General features: G+C 39.5%; 1 protein-coding gene across 4 annotated transcripts in view; it reads left to right on the forward strand.

Annotated features, from left to right (window-relative positions):
• The window catches only part of scaper (S-phase cyclin A-associated protein in the ER), an 88,983-nt gene extending 67,850 nt beyond the window's left edge, over positions 1-21,133 (forward strand). For all 4 annotated transcript variants that reach the window (XM_043227967.1, XM_043227969.1, XM_043227968.1 and 1 more), the window contains 6 exons: positions 1,205-1,360; positions 5,635-5,881; positions 8,570-8,719; positions 17,967-18,158; positions 19,490-19,538; positions 20,278-21,133. In XM_043227967.1, the coding sequence (XP_043083902.1) occupies positions 1,205-1,360; positions 5,635-5,881; positions 8,570-8,719; positions 17,967-18,158; positions 19,490-19,538; positions 20,278-20,381 (898 nt within the window). In that variant the 3' untranslated portion in view covers positions 20,382-21,133. The remainder of the gene's footprint in view (positions 1-1,204; positions 1,361-5,634; positions 5,882-8,569; positions 8,720-17,966; positions 18,159-19,489; positions 19,539-20,277) is intronic.
• The last annotated feature ends 107 nt before the right edge of the window (positions 21,134-21,240 follow it).

Here is a 21,240-nt window from a genome sequence, read left to right on the forward strand (position 1 = left end):
TGCACAATGGTGTGTGGAAAGCCGCTTTCTGCTTGAGCCAAACCCAAGAGGAGGATAAAGCCATAACAAGGGGCTTTAGTTCAGGTGATGGCTGACCCATTGAGAAGGAGGGGGAGGGAGAATTGTAATTACCGTTATTGAACGCAACCTCATTTGACTGACGGCCGTAAGAAAAGGAGGTATGAAGGAAGCAGAAAAAGAGAGAATGAAGGGGAGAAACAGAAGCTAAAGTAGAGCGTGTGAGAAGCGGATCCACAACTGACTCGGCTCTTTGCTACGCTGGAGCCACAAAACGCTGGCCCAGACTTCACTGGGAGGTCCAGTGATTGACTGCCAGGAGACTTTCGGCAGTGCGGGAGGGTGGAGGGACAGAATACCTGAGCCATGAGGGAAGAAGGGGGCTTTTCTCCTGTTCAAGATCTGAGCTGGCACATGGAGACACAGTCATCCACTAATACTGTAATTAGGCCTGATTTGTAGCCAGGAGGGTGCGGACCAACACGGTCATGAGACCTTTCATTTGACCAGACAAATTAGAGATATAGACATAATAGGCAGGAGTTGTGGGCTCAGATTTCAGGCCAGGAGTGTTCTGGATTGCAGTGGGCTTCATGACCATGAGCTGTCTACTTAGACAGCATTTTAAGGTATTGTAAGTGTGCTGGCAATTTGAATCCTGTAACAGCCAATTTTGCAGCTCTCATTTTGGCTAATATCAAAGGGATAGTTTAACCATAAATTAAAATTCTGTCACTAATCACTCACCTAAACAAGTAAGACCTTTGTTCATCTTCAGAACACAAGAAGCTATTTTTGATGATATCCGAAAGCTTTCTCAAAATATGTAGACCGCAACACAACATACATTCATGGTCCAGAAAGTTAGTAAAGACATTGTTTAAATAGTTAATGTGACATAATTGGTTCAATCTTTATCAAAAATGAATGACATTAGGGTGAGTAATTAAAAGTTTATTTATGGGTGAACTAACTCGTTAAGGCACCTTCATATTTTCCCCAAACAAGGCAATTCCACATAGTGTAGCAAACTTGATGGAAAATTAATCCAAAATGCCAAATAAGAGAAAACAAATGTTGATAAATATAGCCAGAATCCACTCAAGGAAATGATTAATGTGATTTGTCATTTGAATGTTTTTGTTTTTTTTGTTAACTCTAATGCATTTCGGCTTATTTCCCTCAGCTATGTGGTGAACATGGGCTTGATCGACAAGCTGTACGGCTGTTTCCTGTCCATACAAGGACCGATTGATGAGAGTCCCAAGATGGCTGCCTTTCTCGAGCAAGCCACAGCTTTCCTCCATGGGATGTGCAAGTTGTGTTTTGCTGTGACTGGTCGGTGAGTAGTTTCTAATGTTCATTTTTTCTCCATGTCATCCACTCTTTGAAATAGCCCTCCAGTCTGCTTACAAAAAAAATAGTATGGCATATACCAGGACTTCTCAAATATACTTTGGTATTCTATGAGTGACTATATTTTGAGTGACTAGTTACCATGTTTGATATTTAGAACTATAGAGTTCCCAAAGTTCCATCATACTACAATCACTGTGCCATGAAACATCTACAGTATTTATAGTGGTTGCACCCTTCCCAACATCTCAACATCTGTCCTATCTGAATGAATAGGTGAAGTCCACTGTAGTTTTGTTGTTCAGATGTCTGTAGAGGTGCAGACCAGAGACAGCAGCCCCATCAATCAGCAGCTCATTTCCCAGTGTCTGACACTAGCCCTGCAGAGCCTGTGCTGATAGTCATCTAGCGCTCCCGCAGCTCTGTCTACCCGCACTGTAAACTCCTGCCTGAGGCCCACCCACGTGTGCGTTGGAGTATGTTGTGCATGCACAACTGCTGACAGAGGCTAACCACACAGTCACCGCTCGTGATATCCCGACTTTGACCTCTGACCCTGACTTGCAGAAAAGAGAAATCACTGTGATGCTGCAGTGTTGCTTTTGACATTTTAGGAGTGGTCGTTCATGTGCATTGTGCATAACATGAAAGTAACATGAACAATACTTCATCTTGACCTGATTTGTAAGGTGTGATTAAAAGGTAGGAAGAAAGTGATACTTTAATATCATTTTAAACCATTCTACTGATGTGTTTTTTGAATGAAGCTCCCTTAATCTGCCCTATAGTCTGAATAAGTTCTTGCATTTGCACAAATTCATATTTCAGTCCATTCCACTTGGATTTTGGAGTTTCTTCAAAGGTCATAGCTCCTCCTTTATTGGCCAGCTATGCTCTGTTCCAGCTGTTGCATGCTATAACGCCACCCAGCTGGTTGTGACAACTCCAGTGTCTCTCCCAACATCCTTTGGCTTCTGACACTGAATATCTGTGAGAAACTCCAGTGCCAGTTCTTCTCTTTAATAGTCCTGCTCAGCAGCATAATCAACATCTTTCATAATCAAGTCAACACTCCATTCCATCATTCTTCACTCTGCTCAAAGCCAGGAAGTTGTCCCTTTGTGGTTCGTGTTAGACATTTCCGAGTTGCTCTGCTCACTTGCAGTTGCCAGACCCTGGGATTTGTTCATACAGCGTGTGCTTTGTGTTTCTGTCACCGACTACCAGTGTATTTGGTGGGATTAAATATCGATAGTCATCAACGCCAATGAAAGCTTGTCAAGGAGCGCTTGTGCTTGGCTAATGACGACATGTTGGCTCCTGAGTTGTGGCTTGTGTTGCAGTCGAAACAGATTGAAATGGTGCTGCTTGTTCAGCTTTGGATGCAGAGACTTCTGACTTTTTCTTGCTGTTATAAAGTTAGGGTGTGCAATTCTGCTCCTGGAGATTCATCTTCCTGAAAGTTTAAATACTCCTGTCTGCAGTCTTTTAGGACTTCTAAATCTTGATTTTTGGAACAGATGAGTTTGGTCAGGACGTATTTGGATCATGACCCCATTCCCTTTCTGACTCTCTGCTGTGGTGTCATGGATCCAGCAGATTTTTAAACACCTTAACTGACTTAGGAATGAAATTGCTCTTTACCTTCACAAAAATCATTTCAAAGTTCCAAATATATTTTATCTCGTTCTCTTTAAATCGGATAGACGCTAACAGCATTACCATAGGTTTAGCTGTAAGCATGGATTAATCAGTCAATGCTGATTTGGGGTCAGTGGTTAGGCTCAAATTGCCTCTGTCAAGCCTTTCACTTTCATCCCACTCCGCTGTCTCTTGTTTCAGGGTCAGGAGATGTGAAGTACGTCATGCGCAGTCACTCTGTGAGAACCAAGTCTTTGTTCCCTGATCATGACTGTCAGCGGGTGCTGCCCTTCTCCTCTGAACTGAGACCAGTTCTGGGGATTTTCTTTCGCCGGTTAAGGTTAAACGTAGATGAGAGGCACAGAGCCGAGATCAGTCCCACAAGGTAGCTTCCACCCGGAAGCTTATTCCTGAGTAGCCGATCTCTTGCACTTGCTGAGATCTCATTGAGGTTTCCCCCTCACCGAGCTTGACACTCCTTCCTCTCCCCTGGCTTACCAAAAGGTCTGTTTCCTCTCCAGTGCACTTGGTGTAGTGTTCACGGACGTATCCTCAACTGCAATGTGACACCTTGTAGAACCTGCCCCTTTCGTGCTGTTTGGGGATCAGCCTTTGATACCAAACCCAGACTCTAGTTGCTGAGATGGCAACGGAACATCTCGTCTCAGATCAGCCTTCAGGAGCGCTTCTGCTCAGACCCTCAGGGGTATGAAGTTACCAATCCTGCTAATCTGCAGTGTGTTGTCCTGACTGAGACGCACAAACACGCTGCTGTAAATCTGGTAAGATGGGTCTTAATTAAATGTGCTGCAACACAAGATAGCCAGAGAATGAGGTGAGTTTGCATATTTGTGGAGCCAGTGCTATTGGCTGACAGATGGCTGTCCAAGTTCCAAGGCTTCCCTCCACTTTGGCTCTCCTGTTGCTGTGTGGAGCTCTCCAGGATGGTCACTGGTATATGAGATGTTTGTACGGTCTGCTTCATAGCTTAGAGGCTCAAGATTCACCTGATCAGCTGGTGATTTGTCACATTTAAAGGTGATGTCCTTACCTCACCTCTACATCCATCTTCCCCTACGCTATAGATATTAATTCTTTATTCCTGTCAATTGCATTCTTTAAATATTCTATACATTTTATGTTTAAGTTTGTCACATTGTATTTGATCACCATACTAGATCCATGACTTCACATTAAATCTATAAATATTTTCTCAATGTTCTTTACATTCATACATCAAATCTGCTCATTAATTTTCTCTTGACTTTGTCTATATGCATTTAATATATCTGTTTTGTTATAATCATTTTGTGCATTCTTTGTTTACAATTGCCATCAATTGTATACTTTTTTTAGATGTTGTCTATCTCTGTGCTTTCAGAGCAATCTCTTCATCACACTCTGTCCATTATATAGATAGCGTTGTTTGCTATTGTATCTTTGTATCACATTCAGTACACACTGCATTCATGCATTTAAAGCATCTATCATCACATTCAGTCCCTCTAATTATAAATATATATATATATATATATATATATATATATATATATATATATATATATATATATATATATATATATATAAAATACATACTGTGTAGAGTGACATAAAATGTGATGTACACAACTATTTTACTGTTCTTTGTGTTTTTCTCTCTGATCACCAGTCCCTGACCCCAGGCTCAGAAGTGTAAAGTCTTTCTTATCTCTTCTCATATATTAGACCACAGACACCTCCACTGTGTCGTTGTGTTCATTCCTGAGTCAGGCAGGACCAGAAGTTACCAGTTAAACATATTTGCCCCATAGGCATGCTTCACAGATGGGGCTTGCCTTCGTTATTTATATCAGAGCGGACAGGCTCTGGTCTAGCAAGTAAATCTAGAAGCCACGGGACCAGACATCCCACACTCCCCTACATCCTGGGTCTTCAGTTTTTGTGGCTTAAGCAAATAACCAGCAACACCTCAGGTTATGATGCCTTTAGACCACACCCTGCCACCTTTGCTACACTATGCACCATACAAGAGTGTTTTGCTGACTTTGTTTGAAAGGCCAGTGATTCACATTTGAAGGTGCATAAACATTAGAACCTTATTTGTACTTGTCTGTTTCCTGTGATACAAAGGATCTTTGGCCTTGCTAAAGTAACAGTATTTCTGACCCTGAATACTGTAGTTTTATTTCTTGTGTGTCAGTCACTGGTTAACGGATATTACCTGTTGAACAATGTGGCCTTTTGTATGGCATACTGCCTACGATCTATTAAAAAAAAAAAAAAAAAAAAAAAAAAAATTGACAGTTGTTTTTTTTATGGATTTTTTTTAGATGCATATTTATATGGTTATACATGATCTACTAAAGCATCTATAGAATATTATTATTATTGTTGTTATTATTATTGCATATATATATATATATATATATATATATATATATATATACATGCATACACACATACACACACAGTGCACACACAAAATGTAAAGAAAAAATTATTTTGGTTGCAATTAATTATTTGAGAGCACGTTGTTGTTGTTGTCGTTGTCATTTATTTTACAAAAAGTGGACATTGCATGATAACCATATTGCAATTTTCTCCAATTCTCGTTCTCAGTTCCCTGAGTGTCTTTGACAACAAACGTCAGGACCCCACTGGTTTGACGGCCCTCCTGCAGAGCACCGACCTAGTGGGCGTCCTTCACATGCTGTACTGCATCCTGCTCCACAGTGCCCTCCCTGACTCTCTCTCATCCGGCCCTCTGGGCCCCCAGGAGCCTTACAGCCCCGCCGTCATCCAGGTGGCCCTCCAGGGACTACGCTTCCTCAACACCTTTGCTCTGTTGGACCTCTCAGCCTTCCAGGTATTAATTTCTGGTGTGTTATAGAGGTGTCAGATGGTTGAAAAATTAAATGAATATCGCTGACAAATCTTCAGGGTAAATCTTGATTTAATTAGTTAGCACACCAAATTTCTAGGTTTTTAGGGCCTGGGTTCAGCACACTAAGAAAGAATCTGGCTCAAGTGTTTTATAGAGTCCAGAAGACCATGTTTACCTTCTGAAAAGTACCGCAACTCTCTTTTGAGCTTCATCATGTGATGAATAACCTTTTTGCTCTGCTCCTGTTTACAATCTGTGAGATTCTGCCTCTTTGATTCAAAGCTCTGCGGAAGGATGCTTGTATGTGACCGTCTCTTTCATGGTATGCTGTCCATCCTGTTAAAGTAGTTCAGCTCTCTGAAGCCACTCTGTCTGCTTAAAGTAATGCCGCACAGCTTGTTTTTTTGTTTTTTTCTAAATGCAACGCTGGCTTCGCCTTCAGCTAGCAGCGGATCTGTCGTCCCCATCATTCAGACAGGCGTTCTAAAAGTAGTAAATGCTTTTGGGCTCTCATTAATGGTTGTATAGGTACGTCTCCATACATAAACGCGGACCGTAAAGACATAAGCCTCAAGCTAATGGTCCAGTCAGGGTTTCCTCCAAATGCCACTGGTAGGATATCAGAGTTTCTTCACAGAACAAAGTTAACCTGGTGGATGTAAACACACCTGACCTCTGACCTCAGGCCAGTCATGTTGAAAGCTGCGGGTGAGTAATATGGACGGAGAGTGGCGTAACGCACACAGGCTCTGGTCATACTTCAGCCAGTATGATAAAGAGACAAGAACGCTATCGCTAGGCTAAATCATCATGTAAACACCTAGGTGTGAACGAGCGGAGAAACTATGAATTACTTCAGTGTGTTGAAGATACTCTGTGTCTATTCATAATCAATGCTGTTTAATCCCACAGTACTGGGAATGTGTATATACAGTATATATTTATATCTTAAAACACAGCAGTAATAATGAGCAACTGTAAAAATCATGATTGATTGGTCAAATGGTGCATTCTTTATACCATATATTCTCCTACTCATTTCTCTTTTACTTATTTCAGCTTTTAAGGGATAGTAACAAAAATGAACATTTAGTCATTAATTATTCACCCTCATGTCGTTCCAAACCTGTTAAACCTTCATTCATCCTCAGGACGCAAACTAAGATGTTGTGAACGCACATTGAAGACTGACACAGAAGAGAAGAAATTGTTGAATAAAGTAATTATTTGTTTTCTTTGCACACAAAAAGTATTCTTGTAGCTTCATAAACGTACAGTTAAGTCACTGACGTCACATGGACTACTTTTAATGAAGTCCTTACCACCTTTCTGGGCCTTGAATGTGTCATTGATGTTGCATTGCTGTTTGTGCAGGGTCAGAAAGCTCTGGGATTTCATTAAAAAAATTCTTAATTTGTGCTCTAAAGATAAACAAAGGTCTTACGGGTTTGGAACGACACAAGGGTGAGTAATTAATTTTCATCCCTTTAACTTTGATTATATCCACATAGGATAAAAAAATAGGAGGTACCGACAGCTTTTAGAATAATGCATTAACATTATTACATGAGATTATGTGGATCTCACCCTGAGCTAGAGACTCACATGTCTTTCATGCTGTTACCAGACTGGATGTATATGTATAGCCCTATAGAATAGATCTGGTTGCTTAGTAGCAGAGCTTCTAGACAAAACACAGCCACAGCCTTAGTGTGTGTGTGTGTGTGTGTGTGTGTGTGTGTGTGTGTGTGTGTTTTAATAATTGAGCGTAATCCATCTTTTTATCTTATATAGGTCAGTTTGTGGCACTTAGGCGTTTCTTTGGCCTTTTAGAAAACTGCAGTATTATCTAAAATAAACTCTTTTATTATTGTCCAAATAATTAAAATGTACTTTATTTGCTAAATTACAAATTTAAAGGTTTGATTTGATTTGTATAAAAGCCCATAACATATTTTTTGTCCTTTTTGTTTTAATATTCATTTTTATATTTAATAAAATGTAATATTGTTAACAAATATTAAGTAGTGGCACAAACAAAAACAAAAAATCTTTTCGATTAACCAATTATTCATTTTGGTAAGAAATTAGTTTTTTTTTTTTTAAAACAGACTGTCTGTAATGATGCAAACACAGCGTCTTTCTTCCATTACTTATGCTGAGAATTTCAGGTATTGTTGTTTGTGGTTGTTTAGACTCTCCATCCCATAACACTCTCCGACCCAGCAGAAAATCTCAGTAGTTTCAGTGCTGACCCTGAGGCGTTCAGTCATGTTGACATGTTTAATAAATACTGTCTCTAGACCAGCAGATAGCATCTCTCTAGTTTGAGGGAATTGGGGGGTCTTGAGGTGGGACTACCGAGTCCAGAACCAGTTGGACCTTCACGAGCAACACCACGTCTCCTGCTCATGATGTTCCAAACTCTATGATTTTCTGCCGACTCATAACACAAAACTATATCTGTGTGGTTTTGTCCATAAAATAAGTGTTTTTTGCACCCCATTGACTTTTATTCCTTTAAAATGATCTTCTATTGTGTTCTGAGGAAAAAGTTATACAGTTTTGGAACGACATGAACCTGATTATTCATTTAATAGTGTCAAAATCTTTTCTCCATGGCGCAGTGGTAATGCACAGAAACGTGTCTGACTCTTCTGTTGTGTCCAGTGTGTTTTAGGAGCGGAGGGTCTGTCCCTGGCCTTCAGACACATCGTGAGCTCTCTGCTGTGGTACTGCTCTCAGCATAGCTCCGAGGAGCTGCTCCATGAGCTCATCATCTGTGTCGGCTACTTCACTGTTAACCACCCAGACAACCAGGTGGGATTTCCTCCATTATTACTACACGCCAACAGGTTTTTCATCCATACATACAGCATTATGTTTATATATTCGTGCATTTTTAGTATATTTAGGATTCTTAATACATGTTTTCAGCATTTATCAAATCAGCATATAAGAATGATCTCTGAAGGATCATGTGACACTGAAGATGAAAATAATTGTGCCAAGAATAACTTTTTGCATAAATACAGTAAAACTGCTATAATGTTTGAAAATCTTCTCAAAACTTCTGAACAATAGTATATCTACAACAAACATAATTGGACAGATCATGTAATTTAATAGTTTCATCTGAGCTAAGTGATTAAGAATGACTTAATCTGTGTGTTTTTGTCATCTTTTGGGGGTTTTTATATATAGTTTTTATTAATGTTTCAGTTATATCACATCACTTAAAATGCTTGTCTGCCTGTGTGTATATGTATACTGTATAATAGTATAATATATATATATATGTTACCGATGGGATTAAAGGTCTAAATTTAACACATTTGTAAATAAACAGTAGTTTGCAAACAGTATCCGAAGGCATATTTTTAGCACTGTAAAAGATCCTTTCCTCTCCGTCACTGAGGTGTGTATAATGTTTGGCCGTCATTAGATCAAGAGCAGGTGTACTTTTCTCCTTACAAACAACCAACACAATAGCAACAAAAGGAGGCTGTTAAATAATGCAGCGACTTTGCCACCTCTGTTGGCTCTGCGCTGCGTAGCAGGAACAGACATTGTTATCCGCCGCCTGGCAGTTGGCCCGCTCTTTGTTGGGCCCCGGTGAAGGGGGGGAAGGGGCTGAACTCACCTGGCAGCACAGATCACAGATCAGCCTGGCATGGAGAAGTGGGAGTCCCTGATACTCATTGCATGCTCCGTTTACCTGGGAGCCACCGACTGCACAGCAGGTGTGAGTACGCCACACTCGGTCGGGTTTTAGTTATGCGCGCATCACGCGGAAACCTCGACCGTGACGTCTTAATGTCCCCTTGGGGGACGGGGAAGGGAGGGGTCAGAGTCCTCGCAATTTATGGGCTTCTAATTTAAAACATTTTTGCTCTTAATTAAAGAAACGGCCTCCGTTTTTATGGCGGTTCAGTCCTTCTGCGCTGCCGCTGTCCAATTTAATTATTTTGATGTAGGTAATTAGCATTTGTTGGCCATTGTTGGGTTGATTTGCATATTATATTGGATAATTGAATGAGGGTTGATGATTGAATTAAGGGGGGCGTGACAGATGATTGGGCTTTGTGCTCACATGGGGGAAGTTAAACGACGAGCGGGCTGGGAATAACGCCTCGTGAATATTCATATCTTCTCAGCCCACTTTGTTAATTTGAAAAATGCTGGGTTGCAAAGTCTTTAAACTTGTGACTTCCCTCCAGGACGCAAGCTGCTGTTTTATGCTGCCATTTGGCTGCACGTCAGGGTTTATTATTAAAAACAGCAGCAACACTGGCAGGTGCTCTGGAGAGAGCTGGAAAAAAGAAGGTGAAGCTATTCGGCTAAGATGCATTTTGGCTAAAGTTCTTGCTGGTAGGTCATGTGAATCTGAAGTTTATTGGATTCACCCACCACATGCGTCTAGCCACCGCAAGCTGACGTGATGAATTGTGACTTGTGGCATCGTTTTACATCGCTGTTCGTTGCCTGTTTGCTCGTGGAACGATGGTAAGCAGTTGAGTTGAGCTCATGTGCAGTTTTTAGGGTTGTTTTATCCAGTGTCTTGTAATATGTTTTGAGAACAACTACGACCTCCTTATTTTTCTTCACTATTATTCTGTACACAAATTCTTTTGAGTACCAAAAATTATTTGATCGTTATTAAATGTATACACATACTTCTTTTTTTTTCACAATAAAAAAAGTATCATTTCACATAGCATTACACCACAAACTAAACTAAGTTTAATTTAACTCAAAAACTGTTATTTGCAATTTATATGTCTGCATACAGTTTTTTTTTTTTTTTTTTTTTTTTTTTTTTTTCGCTGAGTGTTGATCATCTATTTAGAAATACATAGTTTTTAAATTTAAGTTAAGTTGTTAGGCGTAGTTGTAATCTTTTATAATATAAAAGGGCTCCCTATAGTTTTTGAGGTAGATTTTTATTACTAAGAAAAATCAAACCAAGCCTGGATGTAATATTTACCTGTCAAATGTGTATATATATTAGTTATATATAGTATATATATACAGTATTATACAGTATTACTTTTGCCAGAGTATATCAGTAACATTTAGGATCAATTCATTCTTAACTAATTTTATTCAGCAATGTTGCATTAAATGGCTTCAAAGTGTCAGTAAAAATTTGTAGATCAAAATAGAAAAAATTAGTTTCCACAAACAAATTATATAATAATAGAAGATAAGAAGATAGGAAATATATCTTGTGCAGCAAATCAGCATATTAGAATGATTTCTGAAGTATCACGTGACACTGAAGACTAGTTATGCTGAAAATAAAGGCTGCATTTACTGAATAAAAAACACAGTAAATTAGTTACTTTGTGAATGTGTGTGTGTGTGTGTGTGTGTGTCTATATATATCTCAGGCACACTATATATACAGGTATTTCAAAATCAACCATATTGAGTAATTTTCTCTTCCTTGTTATTTTTTACCATCTACTAACTGTACAGTATGCCTGCAGCCACACTAACCAATCACTAAAAGCACTTCAGCACATTTAAACTGAATTAAATGACATAAACATGAGTGTATATCTTGGCACTGCGGCCCCGCCCCTCTCCACTCGGATACTTGCCAGCGCCAGGGGCCCTGGTATATGTCCACACGGCTCTCGTACAGGATAAATGGAGACCGGAGCGGGAATATTTGACTCTTTCAGACTAATGTAAGCACTGGCAGAAGACAAAGACGGCGCTGACCCTGGTCTGTCTCGCAGCGCAGCGTTCTGCCTGTGTTTACATGTGTGCATCTGAGAAATAATGCAGCTCATAAAGGCAGGAAAAACTACCACTTCTTTCCACGTGGATATTATTCAGACCCTCAGTTACGAAGCCATTTAGAGCGTGAGATATGCGACTTCATAACTGATAGAAAGTGTGTTTGCGTTTAAAGGGGCATAAAGACTTTTGAATGATGGCCAGCAGCAAAGAAAAATTCATTTTTAATATTGTTTAAAGTCAACCTGAATTGAAAATAGTCACTGTTTATTTCTTAACATACATTCCTGCTCTTATTGTGAACAATTCATCAGAGCATGTTATTACAAATTTAAAAAAGCCTTTGTAATTTTTCATCAAAGAAATGACTTTCTATTTTGGCTGATGTCACATACGGTACCACTTTTTTTCCTTTTTAGAAATTAATGCTTTTATTCAAAAAGCATGCATTAAATGAATTAGAAGACATTCATAATGTAACAAAAATATTTTGAGTTAGAATTTTTATCAAACAAATGGTTTTTTTTTTTTGTTTGTTTTTTTGTACAAAAATATGAGCAGCTTTCAATTATGATGATAAATGCATAGCAATGCAAAATGGGTCCTTTTTGGAGCAGCAAATTAGCGTTTTAAAATTATTTATGATATAATCGTGACCCTGACTGGAGTCAGACTGGAGTAATGGTGCTGAAAATTCAGCATTTGTCAAAGAAATAAATTACATTTTACAGTTTTTTTTTTATTATTATTGAAATAGTGTTTCTTAATATTATTGCAGTTCTAATCAAATAAATGCAGGCTTGGTGTGAGTATAAGAAACTTAAGAAAAAAAAAAAGAAAAGAAATACCCTAAATGTGTAAACAGTTTAGACCATATTCGTTATTGGTCAATATAATTTAGTCCAAATAATTATTTGGCTTAATACACTGACTTACTGAACTTTACATTATTCAAGTATTATTCTAATGATTATGAGGGTTTTCAAATAATACAATTTTTTGGCCAGTCGATGAACTCCTAAACTTTCGCACACATAGCTTCTAGGCAGTTCCAGTTTACATTATCTTAGGTGTTTTAGCGACAATAGCAAGGTAAAGGCTAACAACCCTTTTAGCCCCTTTTAGCCCGTAGCCAGATTGAGCCAATCCACCGCACTCACTTGTCTTATCTTCTACCTCCCTTTCTTTTTCTCTTTTACGCCTATAGTATCTCTCCTTCCCGTGTATGATTCTTCCCTACAAGTGCAGGGCATCTCCTTTGCCCTCGAACCTAGAGCGTCTAATCTTGGTCTGACTGACATTGAGAGGCTTCCTTCAACAGTCCATTACTGCAGCGATAACCCAGCCAGACCACCGCAGACCAATGTTATGGAAATCCACCAAACGTCTTTGATTTTCTTGTACCAGAGATTGTAAACGTTGCAGGCGGACAGCCGTCACTGACGACGGCGAGGAAGATTTACGGCCTCCCTGAAGGGTGAATTCAAGTTGAACATACTATTGAATTTTGTCAGTTTTTTTGTCTGTTCAATTTTGTTTGTTTGCCCGTAAATCTTTCCGAGTTCAGGGCTCCTTTCGCGTCTAATGCTGTGTTTGAGCGTGATCCAGGTCCGATCGGCTTCTCGAGAACAAAAGATTATCTTTCGAAGGATCGAAGATGACATTTGATTTATTAAGTAAACAGAAGCGAGTCAGTGATCCTTTGCCAATACACTGGCGAGCAGAGCCCTTTTTATGACAAAGCATTCTTTCTCTTATGAAAGATGAAAACCAACAGATCTTTTTTTGTCTTTTAATTTTATGTTTACGCCCGTGTACCAGTCGCCGTCAGGTTGTCTGGATGGACGGTTAAGAGGGGGCGGTAGGCGTTGTTCAGATAAGGCCTTTCAGCCATAACTTCCTCTTCTGAGTGCTCTCTTTGCATCCTTGTATGTAGGCAGACCTCCTTGTCTTATCAGCGGCGTGAACATTCTCTCATCCTCTCGGTTTGGTTCATCTTTAAGGCAGAGCTGTAGATCTGTAGTTGTTTTGCAAGAGCGGACACATCCCGAAAAATTGCTGAGGTGTCTTGGCAGCATGGGACACTTGCGTCATCTCCTCCCATTTATATCAAAAAAACAGACAAAAATTTCACACTATAAGCGAAACACTGATTTATTTCATTTTCATTCTCACGCAAAAGCAATGCGGTGCTAAAACATGGCTGCTTGTACAGTTTTAGCTCTGAGCCTGTTCTATCCTGTTTATCCTAACAGGCTTAAAATATAAATAAAATGCACTATAAATACATTTAGCGCTACAGTACTAGGCAATATGGGCATTTATGAAGCAATGTAAAATAATGCGAGTGAACTGCTGTGTGAGTGAATCTATACACTATTTAAAAACAAATTATAAACATAAATGAGATAAAAAATAAATAGTGATTTCTGTTGTATACTTAATGTATTTTATATTTGTATGGATAAAGTTAGTTTTTTTTTTTCTTGGGTCAACTTAATGGCAAGTATATACTTCCCAGTAAATATTACATTTTATTATCAAAGAATAAATGGATCTAAATATAGAGCTGCAAGGAGGTCCCTTAAAAGTTGATGATTTTTTTAAAATGTATATTCTGCTATATTTTTGGTATTTGTTCTGAGCAGATTTAATTAACATCCGTTTTCATGCACATTTCATTCATGCACAATTATCAGTGGCCAGCTTCCAAAAACCTTTATTTAATTCCATTAATAAAACAAATACTCTGTGTAGTAACCTAGAAATAAAAGTTTTGTTTCCTGGATATAGTCTTAATACAGTAGGAGAAATCTCTAGATTTTCATTCAACCTTTGTGTCTGATACAGGATTCAACAGTTTGCACAAGCTAGTTCTTTTAACTACCCTAATAAGGATTGTTTTTATAAAGACTTTTATTTAATCGCAGTGGCTCCGCACGTCCTACTGGCTATCCATTTTACTGTCACCATTCGTCTCTCCTCGGCCGTCTTATCAAGTCCTCATCAAAGAACAAACCCCTGGCCCACAGGTCTCCTTCCTCTTCACCTTGAGCCGCTCGGAGTGTGCATGTTTGCGTTTCACTGCGTTAACTTTACACTCCCTTTGTTTTCAGTCGACAGGCTAGGAGTTATGTAATGGTCCTCCCATAAAAGCGTGGCCCTGTTTGAAAACTCCAGTGCTCTTTACTAAAGACCAACACTAGACACTAGGCCTCGTCTCTTCCTTTTTTTATGGCCATCTGTGTTAAAGTGGGGGAGGAATCACAAGTTCAAACGCCTGCCGTTGCTTTTATGATGTCAATGACTGAACGGATACCTCTACAGACATTGGTACAGGAGGACTTGGCCAAGGTCCTAATCCAAGTTTGGGGCCGGTTAGGGGCAGGGTCATTTCTCCCGGCCGGAGGGAGGAGGGTGAATTCGTTGCCTGGGTTAGGGCGGTAGGTAACCTCTGCGCTCTCAGAGCTGTACGTCTCCCCTCCGTGGACACTTGAGGCGGGGGCTCATTGTTTAGGTGTGTTAAGATGAAGCACCGCGTGCTGAAGGATTATGAGATGGCTGCGTGATTTGTGGGCGGAATGTCCACAAAACCGCAACCCCCGCAGATGGACGCAAACACAAACTCTCTTATATTGGGAAAGAATGGTTTCTCAAACGATTAACGCAAATTCAGATTAGTTCGCAAATTAGTTTGTGTACAGAACCCAGATATCTATCAAAGTAAACTAACCTTAAGGGAGCAAATTGAGATATTAAACTAATTAAAACTGTAGTTGCGTGAGATTTGAAATTAGGAACTTGGAACGTTGGAACTTGTAGCTCAATTTAAAAACTAAGGCCTGTTCATTTCAAGAATGATAAATATAAAGATGTTAACTGTTAGCATCCAAACCAAGGCACAATACTGTTCTGTTTATCATAAGCATGTGCTTAAATTATGTTGCCTGCTGCAGTAAATTCTCAAGCCCTTTAATTTGGATTCTGATTAGTTGTTAATGTTTTTATCATTCATCAGCTCGAAAAATGTTTCCAATGGTATCAATATCATTATTGATGTTCTGAAAATGTTCTTTCCCTGTAATAACTTGTATGACCTGTTATAATGTGTCATAAGTTTCAATCAACAAGAGTAGTAGTAGTCGTAGTCGTAGTAGTAGTAGTCGTCGTAGTCGTCCATAATAATAAACTGCAAATGTAATGGCCAGTTTTCCCAATCCAATCAATTCCCGCTAAATAAAATCAAGTCAACAGCTTGTTGTATGACAAGTAATTAGTCTAAAGATCTGAATACCCACTGTATCTGTGACATTGTATTGTCTTATGAATGATTAGAAATGCAGCAGTATCTCTACCACTCCCTAGTCTTGTCCAGAACTGATGTGAGAGATTGATTCTGTACTCTCTGCGTTTGGCCGAAAAAAGACTTTCCTTAATCTCGCCCACCGTTCTGACACTACGCAGCTCCTACGCTGAAAACAACCAGATGTTTTACACCATTTGTTACATGGTAGCAGAGGAAGAGCATTAATTTCAACCTTGAGAAAAGCTTCTGAATCATGGTGTTTGGTCGACAGATGCTGACGATCATGGACTAGACTTTACTCCAGCTCTGAGTACCATTAAAGGCCTCCACGGTGGTTTGTTTTAGTCGTTTCGGGCCAGGCATCTTTAAACAGTTCCTAATACAGAGTGACATGCACCTAAAGCCTTTGAACACTGCTGTAGAACTACATTTTAAAGCGCTTTACCCTTTAAATAATAAAAGTAGTGAGTTATCGCTTTGTTTGTCATGCTCTTAAACCCTTGAGGGGTATTATTAAAGCGGAGAATGCCATGGAAAGAGTATTGTTAAGAGTATTTTTAAAATCTTGTAAATCGTAGTAATTTATGTCACCCTTTTCCCTGGGAATGTCACCCCTCCCTTATGGTTTGCATTTGGGGCTGAGCAGCAATGGACGGATGCGTATACCTGTAATAGGGACTGTTTAACACCCCCTCCTTCTCTTCATATTTCTCCCCCCAAATCCCTCTAGTCAGGATTTACTGTGGTGACCTCCCAACTCTGGTTTCCTTCCCGTGAGTCCAGGGCCTTCCCAGGCTCCCAAACCCTCGGAGTCGGAAGCTTGTAGCATTTAGGGGCTATGCCCCATTTTTTTCCCCATCGAAGGCACTGCGTTTAATCAGTCCAGGCCTGCAGTGATTTGGTTTTAATTCTAAGGGGTGGGCCGGATTTGACAGTGTGATTGAAGGCAGTGATAAATGGGAAGGCGGGGGGGCCATACGCCATTACGGGTATTACTTCATTTATTAAAGTGGGACCGGGCTTGTTTGCATGTTTCGCACAAGATTCAACTCCAAAACCTGACCCACAAACATGCATTTCAGCATGTTATAGACCTTAATATAGAATAGATGGTTCTTAAAGGTTGTGGTGAGATGAACCTCAATGAACAACCAACATTTGTCCCCTTCATTTCGATTCGCTACAATATTTTGTGGTCCCAATTGAAAAAAGACTATTTTAACCAATATTGATGTGCAAGGGGAATGGAACTGGATGGTTGCGTTGGTGCCGTGACCCCGATGGAAATGAGTGTTGCAGTGTAATGGAGGCTAACTAGTAGGTAGTCTCAGTTTGATGCACATGGTATACTAAAATGCAAACTCTTCAGGATTTTGAAAGGTTCATTCTGGAAACACTGGTTCGAATCCCGCTCAGAGCGAGTGTGGTCGAGTAAAACCAGAGGGGTTGCAGCAACATGCTAAGGCCAATTGCAAATGCATCTCTCGTCTTGTGTGGTATGTGTTACTACCTATATAAAACATTTATTTAATGAAGCTGTTAGCATAGCAACATGCTAATGTTAAACTCGATTAAAGTCAGTTGCGAAATTAAGCCTCCTGTGTGCAGTTTGTTTAGTACGACTTTACCGCCTACATAAAAATACAGATCGGTCTCTTATGAAGTTCTGTGTCCATTTCAATCCTAGTTAGCAAGGCAGCTCACTAGCTTACGAAACAGAGCTCGAGTGTGTCCTCCCATTGGGCAAATCTGAACCTGTGTGCGCTCAGCGTACATGCTCAGCAGAAGTGGATGAGGCATCTCTGTCTGTGTTTTATGGAGTGTAATTGTGCGCTGGGAGGCACTGCCCTCTATTTCTCCTCTTAATGGCTGTTTGTGTGTTGTTTTAGTGGCAGATTTACGTGTGGGACGGGCAGTGAGGGGCGGGTTGATTTACAGCTGGCTGTGGCTTTGGCCTCACTGGTTGTGTGTGTGTGTGTGTGTGTGTGTGTGCTGTCACTGTGTGTGTTCCAGGTGATTGTGCAGTCTGGCCGCCAGCCCAGCGTGTTGCAGAAACTGTGTCAGCTGCCGTTCCAGTATTTCAGCCACCCGCGACTCATCAAAGTGCTCTTCCCCTCGCTCATTTGTGCCTGCTACAATAACCTGCAGAACAAGGTCATCCTGCAACAGGAAATGAGCTGTGTGCTGCTGGCCACCTTCATACAGGTAAATCGCTCGGCTTTCGCACAGTCACCTATGTGCACGGATGTTTCACGAACATGTATGTATTATAGATATAAAGGGGTGCTCCCTTCAAAAGCCATATGCAACTACAAACTGACTAGAAGTCCCAGAAAACACATATACCAAATAAATCTTGTAATGCCTGGGATTGAAATGGTGCTTTTTTTTTCTTTTTTTTTTTTAATTTTACAATTTCTGTCCAAAAATAAAATTCTGTACTTTTAGAATTTTGTTTTAGGTGTGTCATGTTTACGCTGCTAGCGTTAAAGCAAACCGCCGTTCTCAACACTTCTCTCATCTTCTACTGCTCAGACAGTCTCTCTTCCAAAACGTTGAACCAATAGCAGTAATGTTTCCCCTTTCTTGGGAACAATATACAGCTTTTGGTATTTAGCTGGGATGGATTGGGTTTTTTACAATCACTAAATGGAGTAAATAATCATGCTAATTTTTGTATTACAGACATGTTTCTCAATTATATATTGGAGCTATAAAATCACACTGACAACAATTTGCATCTGCAAGAAAAAAAAGTCATTGGAAACACATTTACCAAGTCATTGATTCACAAAATGTCTTCGTTTTTTCCACTTTAAATCTGTTAAGGGGCATTAACAGCAGTGAGTTGCGAATTAAATTAATAAAGAAACCTGTGCGAAAATGTTTGCAACGGTAAAATTCAATGTGTGTGTTAGAAAATGTGAAAGAGAATTGTATAATTTAGCATATTTTAGAACACTGATATCGAATCACCCAAATTTAATTGTAAACCATTCTCAATTTACATTGTAAAAGTCGTCTTTTCACTTAAATGCGTGTTATTGGTCTACTCCCTGGGAATCGAACCTATGACCTTTGTGTTGCTAGCTCACTAAAAGAAGCGGCTTCCTTTGCTCAGATGGATGGTTTCCTCTGTCTGTTTGAGTGGATTTACCTGCCACTACTTGAGCCTCCTGTAAACACCCTCTCCCTTCATCTTGTTCCTGACAGCGCTCTCCACACCGCAGCACCGCTGCCATTACTTACACAGAGATTAGCTCCAACTCTAACAAGGACAGGGAGTCGTCAGCTACTTCAAACGGGGTCGCTTATTGACACTAACAAAAGTTTTATCCGAAACTCAAAAGGAGAAGAGATTTAGCAATTTAATCTGAAGTGTGTGAGACTAATTCCTGCACCACCAACAAAACCAAACTCAACGTTTAATATATTCAGATGGTTTGCTTGTAATTGGTGTTCATATTTGGGTAGAAGGGCTATGTGCAGCACAAACTTGAATCAAATGAATAATAAAATCTGATTTTGTAATCTAGGACTGTGCCACCAATGAGAACCAATCAGACAGCAAAGCTCCACATCCAGGTAAGGACTATACAAACTCTATACACTCTTTGCTCTCTTGCATCAGTTTTTCTTTGCAAATATGGTACAATTTCCTAACTCTTGTTGTCTTCCAATCATTTTGGACCTGTAGATGATTTTTTTTCTTCTACTTGATGCATTGGACTTAAACTAAGTACATTTTGTTTTGTTTTTTTTTTTTTCCTGCCTTATTGGTATTTTGGATAAAAACGACAAAAAAAAAATGGCTGGCTTACAAAAACAGCTTTTTGCGGTAGTATTACCAAATACTGGATGAAAAACTCAGGCTTTGTGTTTATTTTTTTAAACTGATATATTTTAGGCCTTATTGATATGAGCTTTTTCGTTTCAGTTTTTGGCTTTCGGCTGTCTGTAAATAATGCTTTTTTTTTCGCCCCAAAATCCAAGGTGCTTAAATACAAAACCGCTGCTAATTATAAGTTAAACAAGTGGACAAAAAGTTTAAATCCAAGATTTGCTGATAATATAGCACAATGAGAAACGTACAAGCGGTTTCTAATCAGACCGGTCAATTTTGACTAAAGATTTTCAGCACAGTGCTGGGGTTAAATAGACATATCACACGTTTTTACGAAGACCGAAATGTTTAGAATTGACAAACGGATCCAGAAATCAACATATTGCATTCTAATGCACGCGCAAAAGCATCCTTCTCTAGCATTGATTTAAGGCTTTGCTTCCTGCGTCCGTCCTAAAGCTCTGATCTTTCCCCCATCAGAGAAGGGCTGGGCTCCTCTGGACTACTGCGAGCTCTCCAACCGCTTCCCCAGAGACCAGTGGGACTCCGCACTTCAGTTCTTCCTCAAGAAACAGGACGAGTGAGCGAACGAGTGCACCGCAGTCGTTTACAAGAGCGCTTTACACACATCGAAGAAAAGCCGAAACGTAGACCCTACGGTGAAAAGCTTTGCCGGAGGGGTTTAGGGTACGAATGATGCCGGGAATCAGACCATCTTCAGACCCATCAATCAGTCGTGAAGCATTCCTACTAGTTATCCAGTAACTGTTAACATATATATAAATATATTAGCACACACTGAAAACAAACTGACTTCTCGCACACGCATTTATAAGCAATAGAACGTTTACAGATTTTACCTGAAATAAATTTGACGCATTCGTAGTGATCTTGCGTTTCGCAAAGGAGCCGATCTCTTTCTAAGCTTTCAGCAGTTTTCAGATCGAAGAATTTTTTGGGTTCGTTTACCTGTTAGGTTTGAGTTTGACCGTAATTGTTGTGTTTTGTATATATATATAAAAAAAAAAAAAGATATTGGGGAATGGTGCGGAATAAACAGAAGCCCTCGTTTAATTTAGGGAGAATGACGAGTTACCTCATCCAATGGTTTTCTTGTTCCGGTTTTTTCATAAAGTGGAAGACTTCTTCCTGTAGCTGACATGTTATGATTTTTAATAATTTTTGTTGTGGTTGTTGTGATTCTTTGCTTGTTTTATACTGTAATTTATACACAGTGAAGATATATTCTACACTTTTTTTCCCCTTTGTTAACGCATCGAAGCACTTAAGTTTAATTTAAGAAATGGACGTGTTTAATAAAATATTTAATACTGCAGTCTTTGAGTTCTTTCACTGTAGCTTGGTTTGAAGTATTTAAATATATTTGTAGTCCAAAGGGTCTCTAGTTTAAGTCTGAGATGACTAATGAAAGTTCTTTTTTCT

This window comes from Puntigrus tetrazona, chromosome 25 (genome assembly GCF_018831695.1).
Source record: "Puntigrus tetrazona isolate hp1 chromosome 25, ASM1883169v1, whole genome shotgun sequence".
Classification (NCBI taxonomy): domain Eukaryota; kingdom Metazoa; phylum Chordata; class Actinopteri; order Cypriniformes; family Cyprinidae; genus Puntigrus; species Puntigrus tetrazona.